The 23191-nt window shown below is 36.7% G+C and overlaps 1 protein-coding gene across 10 annotated transcripts in view; it reads right to left on the bottom strand.

Annotated features, from left to right (window-relative positions):
• Positions 1-23191, bottom strand: part of EFR3A (EFR3 homolog A) — a 78023-nt gene that overhangs the window by 11006 nt on the left and 43826 nt on the right. For all 10 annotated transcript variants that reach the window (XM_085573978.1, XM_021542363.4, XM_085573982.1 and 7 more), the window contains 11 exons: positions 19352-19430; positions 18256-18391; positions 16915-17079; positions 14554-14668; positions 12648-12699; positions 9137-9309; positions 8611-8686; positions 5894-6055; positions 4558-4689; positions 4020-4087; positions 2705-2832 (listed from right to left, as the gene is read on the bottom strand). In XM_085573978.1, the coding sequence (XP_085430104.1) occupies positions 2705-2832; positions 4020-4087; positions 4558-4689; positions 5894-6055; positions 8611-8686; positions 9137-9309; positions 12648-12699; positions 14554-14668; positions 16915-17079; positions 18256-18391; positions 19352-19430 (1286 nt within the window). The remainder of the gene's footprint in view (positions 1-2704; positions 2833-4019; positions 4088-4557; positions 4690-5893; positions 6056-8610; positions 8687-9136; positions 9310-12647; positions 12700-14553; positions 14669-16914; positions 17080-18255; positions 18392-19351; positions 19431-23191) is intronic.

Below are 23191 nucleotides of genomic sequence, written 5' to 3'. Positions count from 1 at the left end.
TGGCCCCATTGCCTGGGCAAAGGGAGCAGCTCTGTATGTCACCTCACTGACCGAGGTGGGATCCATTGCTTTTGACAAGGAACAATGGCTTTAAACTGAAAGAGGGTAGATTTAGACTGGCTATTAGGAAGAAATTCTTTCCCATGAGGGTGGTGAGGCACTGGCACAGGTTGCCCAAAGGAGCTGTGGCTGCCCCATCCCTGGCTGTGTTCAAAGCCAGGTTGGATGGGGCTCTGAACAATCTGGGATAGTGAGGGTGTCCCTGCCCATGGTAGGGGGCTTGGAACAAGAAGACCTGTAAGGTGCCTCTTTTCCTGGGTGAGAGACTCTGTTCTTTGTGCAGTCATTATCTTGAATGGCTAGTGATTTAAGATCAATCATCATTCTTCAAACAACTGAGAGCTTCTTCCAACTTTCTACAGGTTTTTGTAATGTCACTCAAAGAGGTAATTAGTACCATCACAAAAATGATACCTATGGCTCTACTACCTGCTCAGGGAAACAGAACAGGAAACTACTTTTTGGTAGAGTACAAAGTAATGAGCAAACACAACAGCAAACCCCACAGCAGCTAACATTGCTACAGGCATGTCAAGGAGAGAAACAAAAAAAAGCAAAAGGAAACACTAAATCCACTAAGTACAACACAATTTCTGGCCTAAATATCTTTAGGCCTTCTAAAAGCATTTTTTGACTGCACATCCTATAGGGAGACACCACAGGGCAGGAGAGGAGGCTGACCTACAGCTCATTTTTACCTTTCCACTTGTGTTTGCATTTATGAGGTTTTTTGCCTGATGGAAATAGAGTTGAATTAAATATACATATATATATATATATATATGTAGACAAAAAAATGACTGAAAGCCTTTCTAATTATTAGTTTTCTCCCTCCCTCAAGTAAGAAAGAGAAACGTATAAAAATGTGCAAATACTAATGTCTTTCTAGTTGTTAAGAAGTATCAAGACATGAAACAAAGACAAAATGGCAAAATTATGTTCTGTAAGTCATTGTTAAGCACTGTAACTGATATTTGGAAATATCAGAAATTAGGATGAAATATTCACTGGCTTTTTGGGTTCAACCCTAGGTTTCACAGGAATATACAAAAAAAGGTATTGTTTCTTTATTAAGATTAATGATCTCTTTTGAAACACTACATTCTAGCATTATAATCTTAATAGCAGAAATGTAGCATTTCATTGCAGTAATAAATAAAAACTTAGGAATTCCAAAATATTCACTTGGTCCACATTCAGTTAAAGGAAAAGCTTGGGAAACTCAATATTCCACAGGATCAGAGATAAATTAACTTAATTGGCTATGGCAACAGTCTAGAAACAAGTTTTGGTTGCTGCTCTTTATAAAAAATTACAAAATTCCCGAACCAATCTGATTCACATTTACTAAGGATTAAATATGGCAATTTCTCATCACCTGCAGTGGCAGTTACTCACACACTCTCAGCTAAACTCAATTAATGTTGATGTCAGAACTTGCGTCTCTTCCTGTGTGAGAACGCATTTTTAGCAAAGTATACAAGAAAATCTTACTGAGGTCATTCGGGTACAAATATATCTCAGTTTCTAGAAGTGGTTCAACATAAATTTCAAACCAGGCTATCTTTCTCACTCCATTCTCATTCACTCACAGCCTGTAACATTTTCTCACTTGCTGCCCACCTCTTCTACCAATACTAAACTATAATGTTAACTGGCTTTTTAGGTGCCAGAAGAAATAAGCATAGGAACATTATCCTTTTTAGAAAAAGACAACCAGCAACAGAAAACAGACACTGTGGCTGTGCTGGAACATATCACTAATGTGCCTGCTTGTATTTGGAGAACTCTATTCCTCCCACAATAACTATCCAAAAGAGAGATTCAAGAGCAGGCAGCAATTGTCCTTAATCAGACTGCCAGAGAACACATCTGGCATTCACTGTGTATCTGTACTTTGGTTTTTTCTGTGTGTGAGCCAGGGAATACAGAAATCACATTTTACTGCTAGTTACTTTAAAAAGGCCATGCTTTGGGTTAGGGTATCCCCTAGTCTATTACAATAGCAACCAGTTATATACAACCACAAAACACACATGGTTAAGAACAAATTCTTCAATCAATTTTTTTTCAGTAACTTGCTCGATTAGCTGTTGAAAATATATTAAAAGTGAAAACCATACAAATGTCATATAGTAGCTAGTCCTTCTCACATAATTCACTCAGCCTGTGCAGCACCAACTCCCACAAACCTTCCTCAGGGAATACTTTATTTCCACTGTTACCTGACACAAAGCTTGCATACATATCTGATGGAGGAAAATATCTCATTCTTGCTTAAATTAACATCTTCTCATTTACAATTTAACTAAGGGAAACAAATCAGCACAAGACCATATGGCAAAAGGATGGAGTATCTTTCATCCCATGTTTACATGAAATGGATAAAGTAAGTTGACTTGTATATTCTTTCCTCATGTTCTATATTAAGTTAGTACAGGTATTCTTTTGAAGCAAAGACTTCATGAAAAAGAGTCAAAATGTGTTCTAGGCCCTTAGGCCTCACTTCCATTCTTTGCCGGAAAAAAACCAAACAACCTTGAGAAGACAAAATGATCTGATTAGATTTTGTTGGCACACAATACATTAGGAAAACATTATTAAAAACTGGTACTAAGTTGTGTTGCTACTAATCACCACTTACCTGTTACCTGGGGCACATATGGAACTGACAGTCTTTCCACATTGTATCCGCTGCCTCCTAATGATTCTGCAATCTTGTTGGTCAGGAAAAACAGATCTGTTTCATCCTTCTCTAAGGATTTTGGAAGACTGTCAAAACATATATTTGAAGTTATAGTCTACCAATAGATATTTGTTGGTTAAGTAAAATATTTTTCTAATGCCTGTGAGCAACCATGGAGGGTCAATGGTAATGATTTGATGGAAATAAAGCTTGGTCAGTTTTTTAGGAATGAATACACACCTAAAATTAGTCCACTGAAAACCTCTGCAGTATTTTAGATTACTTTAACACTTCTTGTTTATCTGTTCTTCACCTTTTCTGCTACATCTTGAGATTAATATGATCTCTGTTAAATAAAAAAATCTGCACAGCAACAGTAATATTCATTAATTAATTGTACTATTTGTCATTTGCCAGCAGTGTGTCCCTGTGGCAAAAGAGACTGAGGGTGTCCTGGGCTGCATAAGGAGGTCGAGGGAGGAGATCCTTGCCCTTTATTCAGCTTTGGTAAGGCCACACCTGTGCCGAGTCAAGCTGGGCAAGGCAGGACACGTAGGGAGTCCAACACAGGGCCCCACAGGGTCACTAAGGTGGATTATGGGGCTGGAGCATCTCTCCAATGACGACTGAGAGAGCTGGGCCAGTTCAGGATCTCATCAGTGGATCTCATCAGTGTCTACAGCTCCTTTAAGGGTGGAAAGGCCTCAGAACTAAGCAGCTCTCAGCGCTGCTCTGTGACAGAACCAGAGGCAATTGGCACAAACTGACACACAGAAGGCTCTGTCAGAACATCAGGAAACACTTTTTTTGTGCAAAGGTAACCAAGCACTGACACAGGTTACCCAGAAGGTAGTGGAGTCTCCATCCCTGGAGATATTCCAGAGCATCTGGATGTGGTCCTGCACAGTCTGCTCTAGGTGACTCTGCTTAAGCAGGGGGCTTGGACCAGGCAACCTGGAGATCCCCTCCAGCTTCATCCATTCTGTGATTCATTGAAAATTTATTTTGCTGTTATTGTGTATTTTGCTCAGTGTTAGCACACTGAGCATCCTATTGTGCATAAATGCCTCTGACTACAATAAAAAAGTCTGAAGCCCACTTTTTCTCCCCGGTAAGTGTACATGCATTTAATGCTTGGGACTCTTCTGCCTGTCCAGAACACCACAGAAACTTTGATTTTTTTCACATATGGAATGTTTCTCAATGATGTATGATTTTTAATAGCAAAATAGGGACTTCACTGAGCACCAATTCACATTTTGTATCTACTTACTTGCATTTGTCTTTGAAAATTGTTTCTGGTAGAAAATAAGCTGCCTCCACACTTCTGGTTTCAATGACCTGAAAAAAAACCCCATGTCAAATGGAGCAGTTCCATAGTTGCTTTCTTCAACATCTAACCTTCACAAGCATCAACCTCAACACAAATGAAACATTTGGGATTTTTTTAACCAGGGAAAAAGACTGTGGCTCCCACCCTTTAGACTAAAAATCTGGTTCTCATGGTCTTGTGCATGTCAATACTGTTTTATCAAAGATAGTGGGGCTGTAAAGTCTTACACCAGATAGAGATTTGGCCCTTTATATATGGTACCATAAACAAAATAAAATGCTGTATCTTGAGAAAAAATTATTTTGTTTATAATTTTAAGAGTCAGCAAGTAATGCCATGAGAGACTGAAAATCAAGAACAATGTCAGTGGACACAAATAGGGGAGATCAACACAACAAGCAAGACACAAGTAATTCATTGATTTTACAGTGGACTGTGTATTTTTCTAAATGACCTGAACTATTTAACAATGTCTTACCTTGCTGACATGCTGACAAAAGGCAGGAACTGCAATCATCTGACTCAGGAAGTTTAGATATGCTGCAACCAATGCCATGACTCCACAACGATTAAACATTGGCAGGTTATCCTCATTGATGATGGCAACGTCCTGAAATATAAGGGGTAGCATAATGTTTTCCAAAGTTAGCATGCTGTCTTGAATACATGGAAGTCAAAATTATCATTGGTAACACTATCTGACATATCATGTTTATCTGCTATTACTTAATATTTGATATATGTCATCTTAAAATTCTAGTTCTTAAGCTCATTCCTGAAGTAGGAATATATTGATCTAAAGTTAGAGAGCTTAAAAGATTCAACCATTATGAAGAAAAATAAATTTCCTCAACTCAAAATTCTGTTTCTCATACAGCAAGTATAGGTTAATGACTGGTAGTCTCTTGTCCTTACCACCTGTTGATCATAATATTTTCTCAGGAAAATTAGAAACAGCATTTTGATAATAAAGATCACCAGTATGGATCACAGATACAGAACAACAGAGGAAATTAGTTAAAGCATATTAGCACTTCTATGTTTATTCACGTTGCATTATTTTTGCTCTAGTAAAACTCCTAATGTCATTCCCACCAATTAAGGATTTGGTTCAATGACATATTTTAAAATTAAGGATGCATACGGCATTTCAGATGTTTTATAATACAGCTGCACATTTGGGAATAAGGTTAATGACAGAAAAAACTGAGAATACAGGGCATGATTTCATCAAGAGTACACGTTAGCACTACTTTATTTTTGATTTCAACACACATAAACTTAGTAAGTTATACAGTTTCCCTGAGGACTGTATGCAAGTATGAATTAATATTTGAACCTATTAAGGAAATGTTAAGAAATAAAACCTAAGACAGTGACAGAATTTTACTTTAAGGTAAGATAAAATAGCCTGGTTTACTAACTATTCCCAGACAATCAAGTATACAGAAGTTTTCATCCTGGGTGCAGACAGTCCATACATTTTATACAGAACACAAGATCATAGGTTGAGAGAACACCTTGCCAATCTGCTAATGAGTATCGGTGATTCTAATAAATGTTCCAACAAGTTTCCACATCTGCTGTTTTTCCTGAACAGCACATGCTGTGGAAGTTTTTTACAAAACTGATTAGATCAAGTTTCCCCATTAGTAAGTGGTACATACAAAGTGCACTTCCTTAGTGATCAATCAAGTTCAGACTGAATTATGAGATTTCCAATTTGAAGACCAGTATACAAAAACCCCCCAGTTCTTCACATCTCCAACTACACATTTGAATGGTCAGTCAATGAACCCAATACAGACCCATACCTGCAAGGCAATAGCTAATCGGATGAGGTCAATAACCACTTCTTCATTGGCCAGCTCTATTGTAGTAAGAGCTAGAGATGTAAACAGGAGTTCAAAGTTTTTCTGAACATTGTCTTCTTCTTTGCAGCCTAAGTAGATGTGTCTGTACAACTGCTGACCATGCTATAAAAGACATAAACGGGGAAATGCGTATTAAAGAATAGAATAATTTAGGTTAGAAAGGATATTTGATGGTCTTCTGGTCCAACTCTCTACTCCAAACAGGGCCAACTTTGATGTTAGATTAATTGAGAATTAAAAAAAAAAAAAAAAAAGGATAAAATACATGGTGTACACATACATAGAAAAACAAGTACATGATTAATCAAGTAGACCTTGAGGTTTCTAATAACAGCTTCTTTATAAACACTGTACTGTTCTATTTTATGTAAAAATGTACAGATAGAGATGATACAGAGGATTGCATGACTACTGCACAGTATCAGATGCTGGAATTCATTTCCTGTTGAAATATTAGAAAAGCAATTGCCCCTTGATGAAAAGGAGAAACCAAAAAGTAATCTTGAAATATTTTCCAAGAACATTTGAGTAACTGATGAGCTCCAGGTGTTATCCTTGTGAAGACATCAAATTTGTTCATTAAACAACCCCCCTCAAACAGCAAACAAAGAAAAAAATTCTACTAGAATGTGTTTCAGAAGGTGAGCAGGGCTCATTTACTGATGTGTGTAGGGAGGCTGCAGCTCTAGTGAAGACCATAGGTCATTTAATTAAAGACTCTCCACTTCAAAAGTGACTTTCTTCTCATAACACTATGCCTAACCAAAGCTCTGTAAATAAACTATTACCTCAACACAAAAGAAAAATGCAAAGCATTTTCCCCATTTTCTCCAACATTCCTATCTGTAGGGGGGTACAAGTCTGTATCAGCTGACACAAGTAATTTTCAAGATCTAAAGACTAACTTTATATATATTAATTCAGCTCTAGAAGGAGGAAGAAAAGTGATTTTCAATCTCCCTTTTTCAAAGAGGACATATTTACTTAAGAAATAATGATGACATTGTTGGTCTTTTCATTACTTCTAAAATCAAAGGGTTGCTCAAATACACATTATATTTAAAAATGAGGTAAACACAGCTATCAGCAAAAAGCACAGAAGCTACTACCAAATAAAAGTTAGCTGTTTAAAGACCCAGTATTTGGAAAATAAAATAATGAATTTTTTTATCCCACTGATAAAGAATTGCACTCAAATAGGAAAATAAATGATTATGTGGATTTTATCAATATGTATCTTTCTAGAAGACTGGAAAATGCAAGAAGTTAAATATTTCCCTTCAAAGAAAGGATAGATATAAACTGAGCAACTGGTCTGAGATGAAGAGTTTTGTGCCTATGTTTGGCTCCATTCCACCTGGGTGTGACACAGAATTGCCTCGGGATCCCCATGTAACATCAAACAAGCCCAAATAGAACTCCAGGTATTAATGAACTTCTGGAGATTCCTCATCCCTGTTCTTTGATTATGCAGAGCACCTAGGAAGAGCAGGCTGCCAACATGCACATCTACACCAGGTGAGTAACAGTATCACACAGATAATCATTGACTGACTTAATTTCCCAGGGTTAATGTATTTTTTAGAAGCCTGTATGATGTTTTCTTGATCTGTGAAGAATCTCTTTTCCTCTTTTGTCTTTTCAGATCAATATTAACAATTCAAATACTTAGTCTGACAGCTACAACCTTCATCTAGCAAAATACAACTTATCCAAACTACTCTAAATAATATTAAATTAAATATTAAATAATTAAATATTAGATATTAAATTAATGAAGTAAAATTTAATTCACTTTTAAAATACACATTACTAATAATTGCCAATGTTGGAGTATTTTTTATATTTGTATTATTCCAGTTGAACATATACTGGAAGAATATTAACTGGGCTAACTTATAGCTAGAACCTTTATCTTGCAAAGTTACTTGAATGCTGTACAACTCTAGTTTGCATATTATTACATATACAGTATTTTGGCTTACTTCAGTATTTCTGGGTTTTGTTTACATACTTACACAGATAAACCAGAGTCAGGAATGACAGAGCACAGTATGTATCTTTCCCACATAAAACCCAAGGTGTCTACTGTAAGCAATTTCACTCCATTGAAGTATCATTTAAAAAAACCCTGTTTTTCTTTAGAACCAAATATACTGAAAAGTCAGAAGTCTTGTGAAAACAATGTTTTAAGATAGCTGTTTTGGGCAAAGTTAACTTTCTTTGACATCTTTAACCTAAAACATAAGACATAAGTCTCTGTACCACAGGTATAAAAAGATTTCTAAACACAGAATTGTCTAAAAATACAGCAAAATAAAAGCCAAATTAGTGAAAAAACTGCTACCAAGCAAAAATTAAATGCTGCACAGGGATTTAACAACAGGGAGATATTTTCAGAATCAAGGTTTTGACATACACTGTTCTAATTTCATGCATATAAAGGTTTTAACTGAAGACATAAATAAAAATTTTATTGCATGGAATCATCTTTTAAGTATCTAGAGAACTGCAACACTGAAATCACTCTAACTTGATTACAAAAATTTGAAACTGATCTTTGTGACTTGTTGCAAAACCACAGCTGTAGAAGAAAAGCAAAACCACTGGTTCAGTTACTGATTTCTAGATAGAAAAGTGATGTTTCATTCTATTACCTTTTTCATGAAGCTCACGTCTTGCCTTGAAATCTTGTCTCGTTTTATCTTTAGATCAGAAACATCCGGTATTATTCTACAAATGAAAGAAATGTGTTGTTTCAGGAAAAAAAAAAAAAAGTTGTAAATTAAGAGAATGTGGAAAACAGGAAGTATTCAAGCAGATCTTGACCCAATTCCCATTTTAATTATATCCATCCTTAACAAGGATATTCAAATTTCAGTTGAAGAGGGAGAACCAGAAAGAGAATTATGACAATCATATATGTTTTTATCTACATAAAATAAAAATAAAATTCTGTCTTCTACACGACTAAACAATGATATTTGTAATAGTTATTTAGGATACTGTGCTCTGAGGCTTACCTGTAAAATTCTTGCCATGAATAACTGACACTGAGGATTGTGCATGTACCAAAACAGTACATTAATAATTCATATTAGCAAAAACATTTAAAAATCAACAGTACTTGTCCTTTGGGTAATGAACTGGAATTTCAAGTAGGCAATAAATGAAGAGCTCTACCTTATCCCTCTGAGCTTGGCTCTGTTGTCGTGCCGATCAATGAGGTTGTGCAGGATTTCCAGGACCAGCTGCCTCAGCTCAGAGTCCTCCATGAGTGAAGGAGACAGCAACGGGTCCAGAAAGGCGGCAGGAAGTGCATTACTTATTGTTGTGGCTTTGTACCCTGAAGTCACCTGTTCATTGTTGGAAATAAAATTCATGTGTCACTACTGCATTGTAAGAATTAATTGAAGCTGTCATTCACGTTTTAGTGGGATTGCTTTGGCACCCGCAAGGTAGATTCAAATTGAAGTATTGTATTAATTTTGAAAATTCCTGACCTCAGGATTAATTTGGAAGGACGTTAGCACACATTTTCAAATTAAATCCCTCATGTTAAAAGGATTGTTCACAATCCTTTCCTTACAAACACACCCCAAATCAAAAATAAAGGTATGATTTATGATGTGGTTTTTTTATTAGGCCTATGAAAAGTTGCAGGGCATAAACTGAAGATGACAGGAATTTCAGTTGATAATTACAATAGAGATTTATCCATTTCAGGTTATGAGCTGTTCACATATGATAGAGTAAGTTCATGTTAAATAAAAAATGAGAAACCAGGGCCTATATGTACATCTTAAAGATTTATGGATACTACTTTATTGCAAAACATGAAGTAAGCAAGTATCACTTTCTTAGAAAACTGGTGCCATAGTGTTATTTTAAAAATTAATACTACCTCTGCCTTGTCTCATTTGGTTACTTTTAATTAAAGCAAATTCTGCAGGTACACAAAGAAAAACTTCTACCTAACTAATAATTCAAATTTTAATTAGCTGAATATGTACAGTAGTCAGAAATATTTACAATTTACCATATCTTAAATTGGAGGTTACTAGAATATTACAATCTCAGAATATATTACGAAGTATATATAGCCTGTTGAGGATGAGGGGAGCAAAATTATTCCTAATTTAATTATAATAATAAATGCAATCGTATTTTCATCTAAGACTTACACAATAATTGTATCTTCTTTATATATATCTTCCATACCCTTACAGTTTTTACATGTGAGCTGTGTTTTACTGGTTTTGGCTGGGATAGGTAATTTTCTGGATTTGTGACCAAAGCAGTGCTGGGAACACAGAGATGATTTGGCTACTGCTAGGCAGGGCTTACACACCTTGTCCTAGACTGCAAGCCAAGATGTACTTAATTGCCATCTGTTAAAGGTGTGGCAGTTATATTCTCTTAATTGGGCAGTTTTCTTTATCTATTCTACAAACGATCCTCTCTCAGGGGAGACACCTGCTGTTAATGGACTGTTGAATGTCACTGCAGGACTGATGAAAGTTGCAGCATCCCATTGTGAGATGCTCCGCCCAGAGGGAGAAGCCAAGAAGGAAGACTACACCCTTTTCTACAGAGTTACTGCTCCATCAGAACTACACCTGCCACTCCAGGAGGACTGCAGCCTTAATTCCCAATTGGACTGCTGCCAACACCCTGACCAACATGATGTCAGGTTGTATTCTGACTCTGTCAGTGTTGTTTTGGTTCACTGCATTGCCTATTTTATCTTTTTATTTTCTTCCCTAATAAAGAACTGTTATTCGTGCTCCCATATTTTTGCCTGAGAGCCACTCTTAATTTCAAATTTATAACAATTTGAAGGGAGGGGGTCTACTGTTTTTTCCATTTCAGGGGAGGCTTCTGCCTTCCTTAGCAGATACCTGCCTTTCCAAACCAAGACACACCTCCAGAAGGATATCCCATATTAAAATGTGTCATGTTCAGCAGCAGAACAGGAGGCTGTTTGTGAGGGTTGCCATTGCTCAGGGACTGGCTGGCTATCATTTGGCTTGTGATGAGCAGTTGGCTTTTTTTTAGGCAAAGGTTTTATTTTATTTTATTAATACTTCTTTCTCTCATTTCTTGGTTTTGTTTTTCTTGGCTTCCTTTTTTACTTACTAAACTGTCTTAATCTCAACCCACTTTCCTCACTGGCACTGTCCTGGTTCTCTCCCCATCCCCCTGGGGCAGAGTGAGTGAGTGACTGGGTGGTCCCTGGTGCCTCTGGGTTAAACCACAACACTGAGCAAGCATGGTGGCCACAGCTTATCTGAAGTATTCACAGAGACATGGCTGACAGGAGCACCAGGGAACAAGAAGGTATCTGATCAATCATTCTGAAAAGGAAAATAACTGATATGACAAGCAGCAGGGCTCCAAATCTAAGTGCACACTTTTAATGAAGTGCCAGATTTCAACTACCTATACAGCATTAACTTGTCTGCCTGTGTATGCATGACAACAGACTAATTATGTTATGAAATATTATTCTTTTGTAAAGAATACATGATGTACAATGCTGGATTTTTTCCACATTATTTATCAATGACTAATTTATTAAGAACAATTACTTTATCAGAACAGTAATTTTCACCCTTTTGTGCCACAATGGGATTTTACTTCCATATTCTAAAAGAGATGCAAACCAAAATGTTAAATCCCTTCCACATGTACACTCTGATTCCTTTAAAGCATATTTACAGGCTATGTAGCACCTAAAATCATTAGAAAAATTCTTACCTGTTTTAATGGAATTTTATCAATGGTGACATGAATACTGTCAGGAATAGTTAGACATAGCTGAGTCTATATTTAATGAAGACAATGTGCAAAATGACCACTTGAGGTCCTTCCTAAGAAGTTTTCTATCCTGAAATTGCAACTCTGAATGCCCAGCTCTTTTGTAAACCAGAGTCTAAGATTTCAGATTTGGACAAGCCAAGAATGTTTTCACCTATTTCCCTAACACCATACATGAGTTTCATGTCAAAGCAGGGACAAAAACTCATTTTCCAGGAGGACAGTCTTCTGCTTTAGTTTGTGAAATCATTCCCCTGTCTGAGTGACTGAACAGTTTTCAGCTTCTGCAACAAGACAGGCCAAGATTCTACTGGCAAGAACCTCCTTTACTACGCACTTTCTGAATTTTACCAGCTGGATCTAGTTCCAGAAATACTCTTTGAAGATTTACAGCTGAAAAGTGTATTTGTGATAAACAATTCAATCATATCTTACAAGAATTTTGGGAAACATTAGAAAGGAAAGAGCAACTGTGTCTGAGGTATCTATTCCTATGGTTTTAAACGTATTGGCCATTCTACTAATTACCACTTTTCCAAGCTCAGAGATAAAAGTGATTTCACTTTGATGTTGCCAGTATTGCTGGCAGAACTCAACCTCCTCTAGGATGTTCTTTTGAATCTGCAGATCCAATTATAACTGACATTCATGGAAGTTCTCCAAGAGGTGGAGGCATATTTGTTGTGCTGTTTGTAATTTAAGTTGGAAAAAAGCTTTCACAATATTACATAATAGAATTACAGGTCTATGTAATATTAATGTATGTTTATTTTCATAATCCAGTGTTGTTATACTGTATTTTTATATGTAAATATATATATATGAAGTGAAACACTGTGTATTTATAACATTATACTGATCACAAAAGTCTTACCATAAGTAAAGATCTCAATAACATGATTTGAATCCTCCTGGGTCCCAAATCTCTACAATTGGGAAAAAAAATTGCAAATTAGGTTTCTTGTATATATTTGAAATATTATTCTATTCTAGACATTATTGTCATTTTTGACAAATGAATACAGCAGTCTTGAAAGGAATGCTGGATGACCATAGATAAAGGAAAGTATCCCCAACTGAGTTGCAATAATTAAATGTTTTTGAAAGACACATTTACAGGAAGGCTTAAAAAATGGAGCACATTCACTTGAAAAAAAAGTTAAATTGTATATGTGAAGCAGGTATAAATATTTATGTTTTACTCAGAAATCTCTAAAATGTTTGACCACTATGAGCTTGATAGCTTGTTATTTTCACAACTATCAGCACTGAAAATTTATTCTGTATTAAAATGCAATTGAGTCTTTCAAGAAAAGTGGACATTTCTTCTTTAAGCATCACCCCAAAACTTTGAGACTGGAAAAAAGTTACCAGCAAAATCAGTAAGAAAAACTGTAAGACTCCTCAGCTTTTGTATCACAGGAAGGTACATGAAACACTACTTGACCTGTTCTTCATCTGTTTTCACTTTCCTCCTGCAGGCACTAAAAGTAGCCAAATAGCTAAAGGTATATAGTCACTATTCTTGCAAGGTCTTAGAAGATATAAGTGAACTTGGAATAAATTGTTCCATTCACAGAGATTCTTTCAGGAAAGTAAAAAAGGTGCAAGGCATTTTCTCCATTAAATAGTGTAAAGGAAGATCAACCCTCTTCACAAAAGTTGGCCGCTATGTAACAGTGGAAACTTCTACCTTAATGAGCTACGTTCCTGGCTGTATCATTCAAATGTCTTGGGTAGCTGAAACCAAAATTCTAAGTAATGCCAGACTTTATCAGCAATCAGAAAGCCTTCTTTGCTCAGAGTGACATATGCACATCATACTAACACACTGTTCAGGCACATGTTTACATAGAATCTCATAAATGGAAAATCATACAGTTATAAAAAAAACCAACCACCACCCCCAACTGTTTATCCAAGTAAGAATTTCATATGGATTCATTCTTGAAATACCTCCATAATCAGTGACAACTGCCTGGCACAGACTTGTATCTTCCATGGAATAGCATCCCATGCTGCAGGGACACTGAATGAAAAGCTGTAAGAAGCTGGAGAATGACAATGGCTTCCTACTTAATCTATTAGGGGATCACTTATGTGGTGCAAAGTGTCTGTGCACATATGGAAAGAACCGCTCAGGCTTTTCAGTGACTTCCCCATTTATTGAGGAAATGCAATCTTTTAAACAAAATTATCCCTGTTACAGGGAAAAGTATTCAGTGTAGGGTGACTTTTAAATTATGGCTTTATTAAGTCTGCCCACTTATAGGTTTTCCCATTTCTAAATACATAGGGAAAATCCAAAATTCACTGGAATTTCTGCAGTTATTTCTTAATCTGAAGTCAACTTGTACAGAATTAAAAAAAACCAAACAAACCTTAAAAATAGTTTGTAAATTATGCAACTATTTGAAAAAATGTATTTATAATTGAATTCCTCTCATTCTCAAAACCTACATATAAAAAGTTATGGAATAAACAACCATAAAGTATATAATTTCAGAAAAAATTGTAAAAATGCAAAGATAAAGAGTGTTTTAGTGAAAAAACAAACTGCCTTGCAATCAGTAATTTTTACCAGTAAAATGTCTGTAGGTTGATTTCATATTGTTGACACTGAGCTTGTCTTGGTCTTGATTCTGCATAGTATTTAATACAGCCTAGAAGGAGTAAGAATTTGCATTTCATTTTTCTTAATGTTTTTCAGTTCTTAATTTATCAGGATTCCAAAAATCTAGATTTTTAATTTCAAATTTAAAAATGTAGGATATACAAACCCAAGGTTACTGGGATCCAGCGATTGTGAAGTTGTTCCCAAAACAGGTACTTTGCTCATAATGAACATCATAATCTCTGATCTCTGGTAGTCTGGAAGATTGCTTCCAAAAAATCCTAAATAAAAATAGAACGAAATCACAGAAGAAAATGAGATATAGGGCCCTTCTCTTTATAAGAAAAGCCCCTAAAATACAAGGAATATATAAACAGGTCAAAGTAGATGAAGAATAAACATATGACTTGTTTTAGGGCACAATCTCATATTTACTTCTGCTGAATGATTATAGTGAGTCTTTTTCATTATACTTTCATATTTGAATACTAAAACCTTCTAATTTTATCCTCCTCTAACTATACAATTTAAAAATTAAATATCAGGGGTCTATTAACCTGTACCTAGTGAAAAGTTGGAAGTGTTTATCATGGCACACAGTATTGTTACTTTTGTCTGTGAAGTCTCCAATAAATATTACAAGTGAGGAGACAGAAATCCCAGAGATATACAAGTATTTTATGAGTGTTGCTGTTCCTGGGGAGTGATGAGGTGAGCAGCTTCTGTGCCAGCACCAAGGGAAGAGGAGCACTCCATCATGAGGTACAGGGAGGGCTCCTGGACCAGGGGAACCTCAAGGCAGCAGAAAGAGCCACAATGGCTGAGGGAACCTGGGCAGGGCCAGAAGAAATGTCAGGCACACACACACCTCCCCTGCCTTAAAAGTATCTCTTAGGGAGTGCTAGCATCAGCTAGCAGGAAGGGCACTGCAGCTCTGCCAGCTCCTCATCCATTCCAGGGAGGAATGGTTTCCACTCACACAAGACCCTGTCCTCTCCCAGCTCTGCACACACCACAGGTGAAGCAGCTGCCCAGACACAGCTCCCGTGGGAACAGCTGCCATCCCAGTGCCAGCTGCAGGATGGGCCCTGCTCTTACAGCAGCACAGCCGCAGCAGTGGCCCAGCTGTGGCAGCACTCCCAGGGAACTGAGATAACACTGTTATTCCCAACATTCCCCATGGAAAGAAATCAGGGCCTTTGGGTTAACGGCAAGTCCCGTGTGAATCAAGTGTGGCCTGGCAGCCAAAGGAGCCAACTGTACCCTCTGGTGCACCAAGCACAGGAGCACCAGCTGGTTGAGGAGGTGACTGTCCCATCCTACACTGCAGCTGCAGCCTCTCCTCGAGTCCATGCTTTGGGTGCCTCAATCTAAGAACATCAAACACCTTCAAGGGGGGCAGTGAAACAGGAGATGCTGATCTCTCTCTAGTGACCAGCGACAGGACATGAGGAAATGGGAAGGAATTGCACCAGGGAAAGTTCAGATGGGACATTAGGAAAAGGTTCTACACTGAAAGGAAGGATGGCCACTAGATCAGGCTCCCCAAGGAAGTGATCACAGCACCAAGCCTGACAGAGGTCAAGCAGTATCTGGACAATGCTCCCAGGCACATGGTTTTTTTGAAGCAGTCCTGGAAGGAGCAGAGAGCTGGTCTGAATGATCCTTTTTTGTCCCTTCAAACTCCAGATATTCTATTTTATTACAGTGAAATAGTATACCATTAACTTCAGTAGAAAGAAGCTTCAGAAAGGTTGGTTTGTGGAGTTTCTGGGATTTTTTTTTTGTGGGAGTTGAACATTTTAACTTGGGAACTTTACTGAAATGGTGAGAATTAACGTACTACATACTTGTTACTGCTCTTCAAACAAGTGAAGATACAGATCAGTGAACAACATTTAAGCTACATCTCCCTTGTTCTTTAAGAAAAGGAATACAAGGAATAAATGCACCCCAATATATAACATCACTGTCATAAAGGGAAAATCTGAGAAAGGGAGAGACACTGTCGAGAAAATAATTTCAAGTGCTGTGCATTAAAGTACTTCAGTTAAGTCATGGTAGCACAACCAGCCATTAGGTGTCATTGTTGCTACTATGTTTAACATTTATGTCTATCAACTTTAAAGTAGTACCTATGAAAATATATATTACTGTATACAAATGTTTGCAGTGATTTTCATAGAAGGACTAATAAGTAGTTCTGTACCAAAGGACCAAAGGTAGAGATTTCTACATTTCAAGGGCCACATAATAACATAATTAAAATTAATTATAAGTCCACCAGCACTTTTAATTTTCATAACCTTCTTGGCTATGTGTTCAATTAAAATTAAAAAAAAAACCAAAAAAAACCTTTCAGAAATCAAACACATAAAGCAAGCCTGAGAATGAGAGGCAAACACAATTAGAGAAACCACACCTGGTAGTATTCCTTCATGATTCAAGCTGGTCCAATATCATCTCATTGAGGAAGAGGGAAAAGGGGAGAAATTTTAAGTGACCCTCTGTCAATTGTATAACTCACCAATTGTTTGAATAATTGCATTCTGGACAATCCTCTCATCACTCTCCTTGGAGCTTATGCTTAAAGTGGCACTTTCTAATGAACTGCGTCTGTCACCCAGCTCAAAGTCAACGCTGATGCGCAGGTGCTTCAACAAGGTATTAAAAACCTCCAGAACAGTTGGGCCTGGAAACAACAAATAACAGTGATTGCATATGTCAAGGGGGGAGATGTCAGAAGAAAATGAAAACTGGGCTTTTCAATCCATTTTCACAAGTAATGAAAGTAGGGATGATGAAGAGAACCAAGTGAATTATAGTGTTTGAAGCATCCTGGCTAGAGAAAAACTTTAGAGGTGTGCCTACACTTTGATACACTTTAGAAATTAACTTGGAATCAGGAAATACAGCCAGGTATGTATGCATAATCCATTATGATCCACTACTGGGTCTGGCCAAGATGGAGGTAACCTGATATTCCTTGTGCATGCAGCTTTTTCTCCACCCATTGAAATGTCTTTATCTTGATCCATTAAACTTCTCACTTTCTTTCTAGATTATTCCTGTCCTGTGGGAAAGGGGAATGCTAACAGCCCAGAGTCAACTCACCATGCAAGTTTCAGATACAAAACACAAGTGGTTGCTGAAATTAAGCATCAATAATGGATTTAACTGCAGGTACTTGCTCCTGAACTTCAGGTTTTTTTGAAACCTGCTACTAAAATCCAGTTATATTCATTGGATCAAATAATGAACTCTGTTCATCATATGGTAAAAGATTTCACAAGTCTGTACATGCAAGTGGGTCTCTTATAAAGAGGAAGGAGACATTCAGGCTAATGAAGCAAAACAATAATGCTTCAGCAGGACACCAGTGAACATCAGGAAAAGAGCATTAGAGTGTACATTTCTTCAAAACTACTCTTATTTCAAGGAACCATCCTATTTTGAAATGACATATTTCACCTTATTTCAGCTTCTTCAGTGTCAATAAGGTAACATTTCTCAAAGATAATTATATTCCTGCAATACTCCAGTCACTGTATCAGAAAGCAACAGTGCTCTTGATATTTTCTGGTCACACACAGCTCTCTCAGACTTTATGATTTTTTTTATGCCTTTCACAATTTTTTCACTAATTTTTTCAATGCAAAGGATTATATAAGAGTCAAATAACCAAGTGTATATGCTTGGAGTAACTGCAAACCAAGTTAGTTTTCAAGCATTTATCGGCACAAAGAAAAAAAAAATTATACACAAAACCTTCTCAAAATGTTTCCAATCAGTCTGAAACCAAAGTGAAAATGAGCACTACCCTGCAAATTTATCCTTTGACCTAATGCTTTAATTTAATGCATCTTACCTACTGATCCTTTAGCTGCTATTGCAACTGCTTCCAGAAGAACCTGAATAATGCCAGCACGAACTCGTGGTGAATCCCTTTTGCGGACATCAAGGTGTCCTAGGATTTCTTGTATTACATGATGGGAATATTGTGCCTATTAAGAAAACAGACAGAAAATCTTAATTTGTGACTTTAACAAGAATAGTTCATACAGCACTCAGCTATGGTCATGACCATGCTCCTATTGTGCAACATTTTAATTCAGAAATTTATCAAAATTACAACTAATTCATGACTAAATATGGATTCAAAAAACTGCCATGACAGATGAAGCAATACAGGTTCATTCAGCCAGCTCAGTGTACAAAACCTTAAGAGTCTTAAAATATCCAGGAACATCTGCAAGCACAGAGGAAGCATAAAGTTGTCCTTCACTCAGCTAACTGCAGTTCAAAGAATTCAGCATCATTGATGTAAATGGTGAGAAAACACGGCTTTCTCCGACAAACCTGGAATTTTACATTTTTATCTTCTGGGCATCTGTGTTTGATGCCATCAAAGAATAATACCTTGACGTTTACAACAGACAATCATAGAGTTATAGAATGGCTTGAGTTGTGACAGGTCTTGAAGACCATCTCGTTCCAAGTCCCTTGCCATGGGCAGGGACAGCTTCTACCACATAGGGTTGCTCAAAGTCACATCCAACCTGTTGCAGTGCCTCATTACTCTTAGGGTGAAGAATTTCTTCCTAATATCCAATCTCTACCTTCCCTCCTTTGGCTTAAGGCCACAATATAGGTTGTCCACTATTAAAAATCCTAAGCATAACAGATGCATATGAAGTTGTTTTCTTCAGTTGGAAAATCAGCACAGCTGTCTTGGCATGGAGAAATAACCAACCTGAGAAATTTCTTTGTCAAGCACCATGTCACACCAGCATGGTTACCCTGCTCCTTGTTCTGGAGAAGGACCACCCCACTACCTACCCTTGGGTCTTCTGGATTCTTTGACTTCATCTATTGTCCACCACTAGCATGGTGAGATGAGCACTGAAACTTTTCTCATGTGTTTGAAACATGTATGCAAGGAAAAAAAATCCAGAAAATCCTACCTGTATAGAATACATTATGATTTTAAAACAGGAAACAGCAAATTCATTAGGATCCCATAGTCTATGATGGTCTAAATGCCTGTAGGCAAAAATTAAGACATAATGAAATAATTACAATCTGCAGATATAATAAATGGTATCACAAGAATTTGTTCAAAATTCACCTCAAAGGGATTATTTACTAACATAAAACTTCTATACAATGACTTATTAACTAGGTGAGAAATTTAGAACTTCAGAAAAGCCCTTGTTTTCTAAGTTTAGGATATGATCAGACAACATTTGGATGAACAGAAATTCCTGTTCCAGAAATTTAAGGAATCTAGTTGCACTGAATATATATAGTTAAGAATATACTCTTTCCAGAGTGCTGTGACATTAGATGCTTATTTACATAAAAGGGCTCTGCTGAAGGTTGTAACATCTTGAAGATATATACTTTACAAAGGATAAATAAGTTGTTTTAAATTACAAACTGCAAAATAATTAGGGCTGAATGCTCCATCCAGAATAGAAACTCTGAGAAATATTTCTGGTTTTGCAATGGTTTAATAAATAAAACATATGGAAAACAAAAAAGAACTGCTCTTCTTATATATATGCCTTTATGCTCTGAAGCACTTCAACATTTACTGCAAGAAATATCAAAATCAAAATCCCAATAAAAAAATGTGTCAGTTTCTCTTTAAATGGAATAAGAACCACAAATGAGAAAAAAATTATCAGTGTTTCAAACAAATACAAAAAATTCTGCTTAAGCAGAAGTGTTGAAAGCTATGAATTGGGCACACAGACTTTTGCAAAAAAAAAAAAAAGATCTGTGTCCCTGAAAAAGCATTAAAAAAAAAAAAACTATGTTTTTTCAGGCTAGAAGATTGAAGAAAAGGTAACTTTGGATGCATTTAAATTGATATAATTTAAGTTTAAAAAACATCAAAACAAATCCACAAACAAATCTGCCAGTGAACAGCAAATATGCCAAATCAACAAAAAAATCCTTTTAACAGAAAATTAATTTAAGTTTTGTTCCTAAATGAATATCTCAGGTACAGAACCATTACTGTTCTTCCTTTTCTCAAAGAACTTAGGAAACATATAAAGTTGCTTGAAACAAGAAACTCAAAAGCTCTGGAGGTGAAAGAAACCAGCACTGTGAACACTGGCTAGATGCTGTAACTTACTCTGCTACAATCTGGACATCTCAATTCCCTCATTGGGCTGCTCCCAGCCCAGTCACCCACATACACAGGTCTCCTTCAAGGCTGATTAAGTCAGATGACACAAAGCATCTCCTGTGCCCTAAATTACCTTGTACTCCATTCCAGAGATTAAAAAAAGTTCTGCCATTTTGAAACATCACATACCTTTAACAGAAATCCCTACAGGAAAGAATGTCAGAACTTTTAAAGGTATTCGCCTGCCAAGATAACAGCAGATTTCCATTACTAAATATCCAACTTGAGTACCTGTTGGGAATAGCTGCTTTTCTTGTGCACAGGCATTATCAAATGGAAAATCATACTCTCCACTATCTTCTCCTGATTGGAACTGATCCTTTAATCTTTCAGGGCATGTGTTCTCTGTTATCCTTGACAGTTCCTATTCATCTGCCCCAAAAATCCATTTAGGCAGATTATGGTCCACTGCATCCCATATCACGTTAACAAACAAAAAATTCCTCTCTAAACAAGACATACAGTCCTATTTTGCCACAAAGGTCAAATATTAGCTGCTTCAGGTAGATAGATGAACTGCTGGGAAGACAGCAGGGGGCAGATGACAGAATTGGTTAAAACTTTGTGTAACAGCTCAGTGGGCAGCATACCATGTATACTGGAATTGTCCTCCTAAAGACAGCAGGATTAAATTCCTGTAGGTGATGTATTTTACTGATCATAACAAGTGCATTCAATGTAGTTTTGTTTTTGCAAAAGACAGTAAAGGGTGTTTTTAGTATGGTGCATTTACTTCAGTTAAAATCAAGTCACACCTTAACTTCCTTTTCCTTTTCAAATTACATTTCTTTCAATAAAGAATATCTACTGAAGATTGCAAAACATTTTATTGCTGGATTAACAAATGCCAAACCTTTGGCATTTGTTAATTTGTTCAGCCTTCCATTGAGATCTGCTGCACATATGTAGCAAAAGTGCACAATTAGGCCTCTCAATTTCAAAGGACCAGCAGAACCAATAATGCAAGTTTCTGGGGAAAGAGCTACTAATCATCCCCGAATTCTTTCTCAGTGCCACACATGCAAGTAATCCTTAAAGTAATAATGATAAATTGGGATCAGAAAGCATGATTGAGTCATGCATTTATGGGAATATATAAAATATTCTGCTCATGCATCATGTTTGCTGAAAGAATATTGAGCACCAGTCTGTTAATATTCCAAACCCCTCCACACGTGATGTGATAACTGACAAGAATGGAAATGCAGTGGTTACACTTGGGAAGTTTCACTGTATTTCTAGATCTCTGAATCTAATCTATTCACTGTTGCAAATCCATGCTAAGTATGTCTCAATAGCTTCTGACTGTTGACACAACATAAAAATTTTTTTCAGGTAAAATTAATGTAACATTTTTGACTTTCATTAAGCAATTAGTGAGATTGTTCTGTAAGATTTTATTGCAAGTTATTATTTGAGAATTTCTAGCTACTGCATGTAGACATAACCATAGAGATTTTCTGCCTAAGGCAAGGAGAATTAATGTCAATCCAAACCTATACCAGGAGACTGACTTCAGATTTCTATTATCTTTATTATATTTAAACCCATCAATCATTGAATAAACCTTGCCTCATGATGCAGGCAGCACAGCTCTCTCAGTTTTGCAAAGAAGTAGCAGCATGTTGCCTGATACTACAGTGTCACATGAAGCAAGCCTTCAGGTGGGGAACTGAACCTGCACCTTCATGTTAGCATTGTAGTACGAGGCCCTATCTGCATTTCCAGAGTTTCCTTAAAAGCTGTGAAAGAGCTGAACATTGTTAGAAGAAACTGTTTTCTAATCAGGTTTTTCAATCCAGTAAAATGCAATAGACTCTCTATCTCCAACTTTCACTCTGTTCTGTCATTCACAAAGTGAAGCTGATTAGATAGAGTACTCCCTTTATGTTTAGGAAAAACAGCTTGAAATTGCATTTTCTACATCTCTTCTTCTTCAAAAAATACTAAACATTTACAGCAGTCATTTCTAAAAAGACACATTTGGCAATTTGTCCTCAAAGTGGAACACAAAAATGGTGACTACAAAGACTCTCTATTCACAAAGGAGGTAACATTCAGAGTAACTGGTCATTATCTACTCATTTCAGTGCATAAATGCAGCATGTGACACACTGAGGTGCACACAGACCAACTGGCTCCTTACAGTCATAGCATGTAAGAAATGAAAATAGGCTGGAAATAAACTTTAGAGACATAGGCTTCAGATCAGCCACAGGAAAAGCAGCTATGGCACCCTCTCAAATGCCAAACCTCTAGTCTGTGGAATCAGGAATTGTTAGTAGGTAATTTCCCTGAGACTAAAATGACTGAAAAGACTCAAACCACTGCAAATAATGATGCATTTTTGAGATAAACCCAGTAAAAGAATTGAGAAGCGGTCAAGAAAGCAGCTGCAGTATAGTACCAAGTAGTCCACCCAGACTGTGTAGTAACGAGGCCTTCAGTGTCATCATAGGTATTTTGGAAGAATGCAAATTTTAAATCTAGGAAAGAATGAGTGTTTTTTAAATAAATCACTCAACTTTGCAACAGAAACTCCTCTCAGGCTGGTATAACACATACATACAGAAAGTAAAGAAATGGTACAGTTCTTTGTAGTCAA

This window comes from Lonchura striata, chromosome 2 (genome assembly GCF_050655825.1).
Source record: "Lonchura striata isolate lonStrDom1 chromosome 2, ASM5065582v1, whole genome shotgun sequence".
NCBI lineage: Eukaryota > Metazoa > Chordata > Aves > Passeriformes > Estrildidae > Lonchura > Lonchura striata.
Note: the sequence above shows the minus strand (reverse complement) of the source record. Positions and strands in the feature narration are given on the sequence as shown.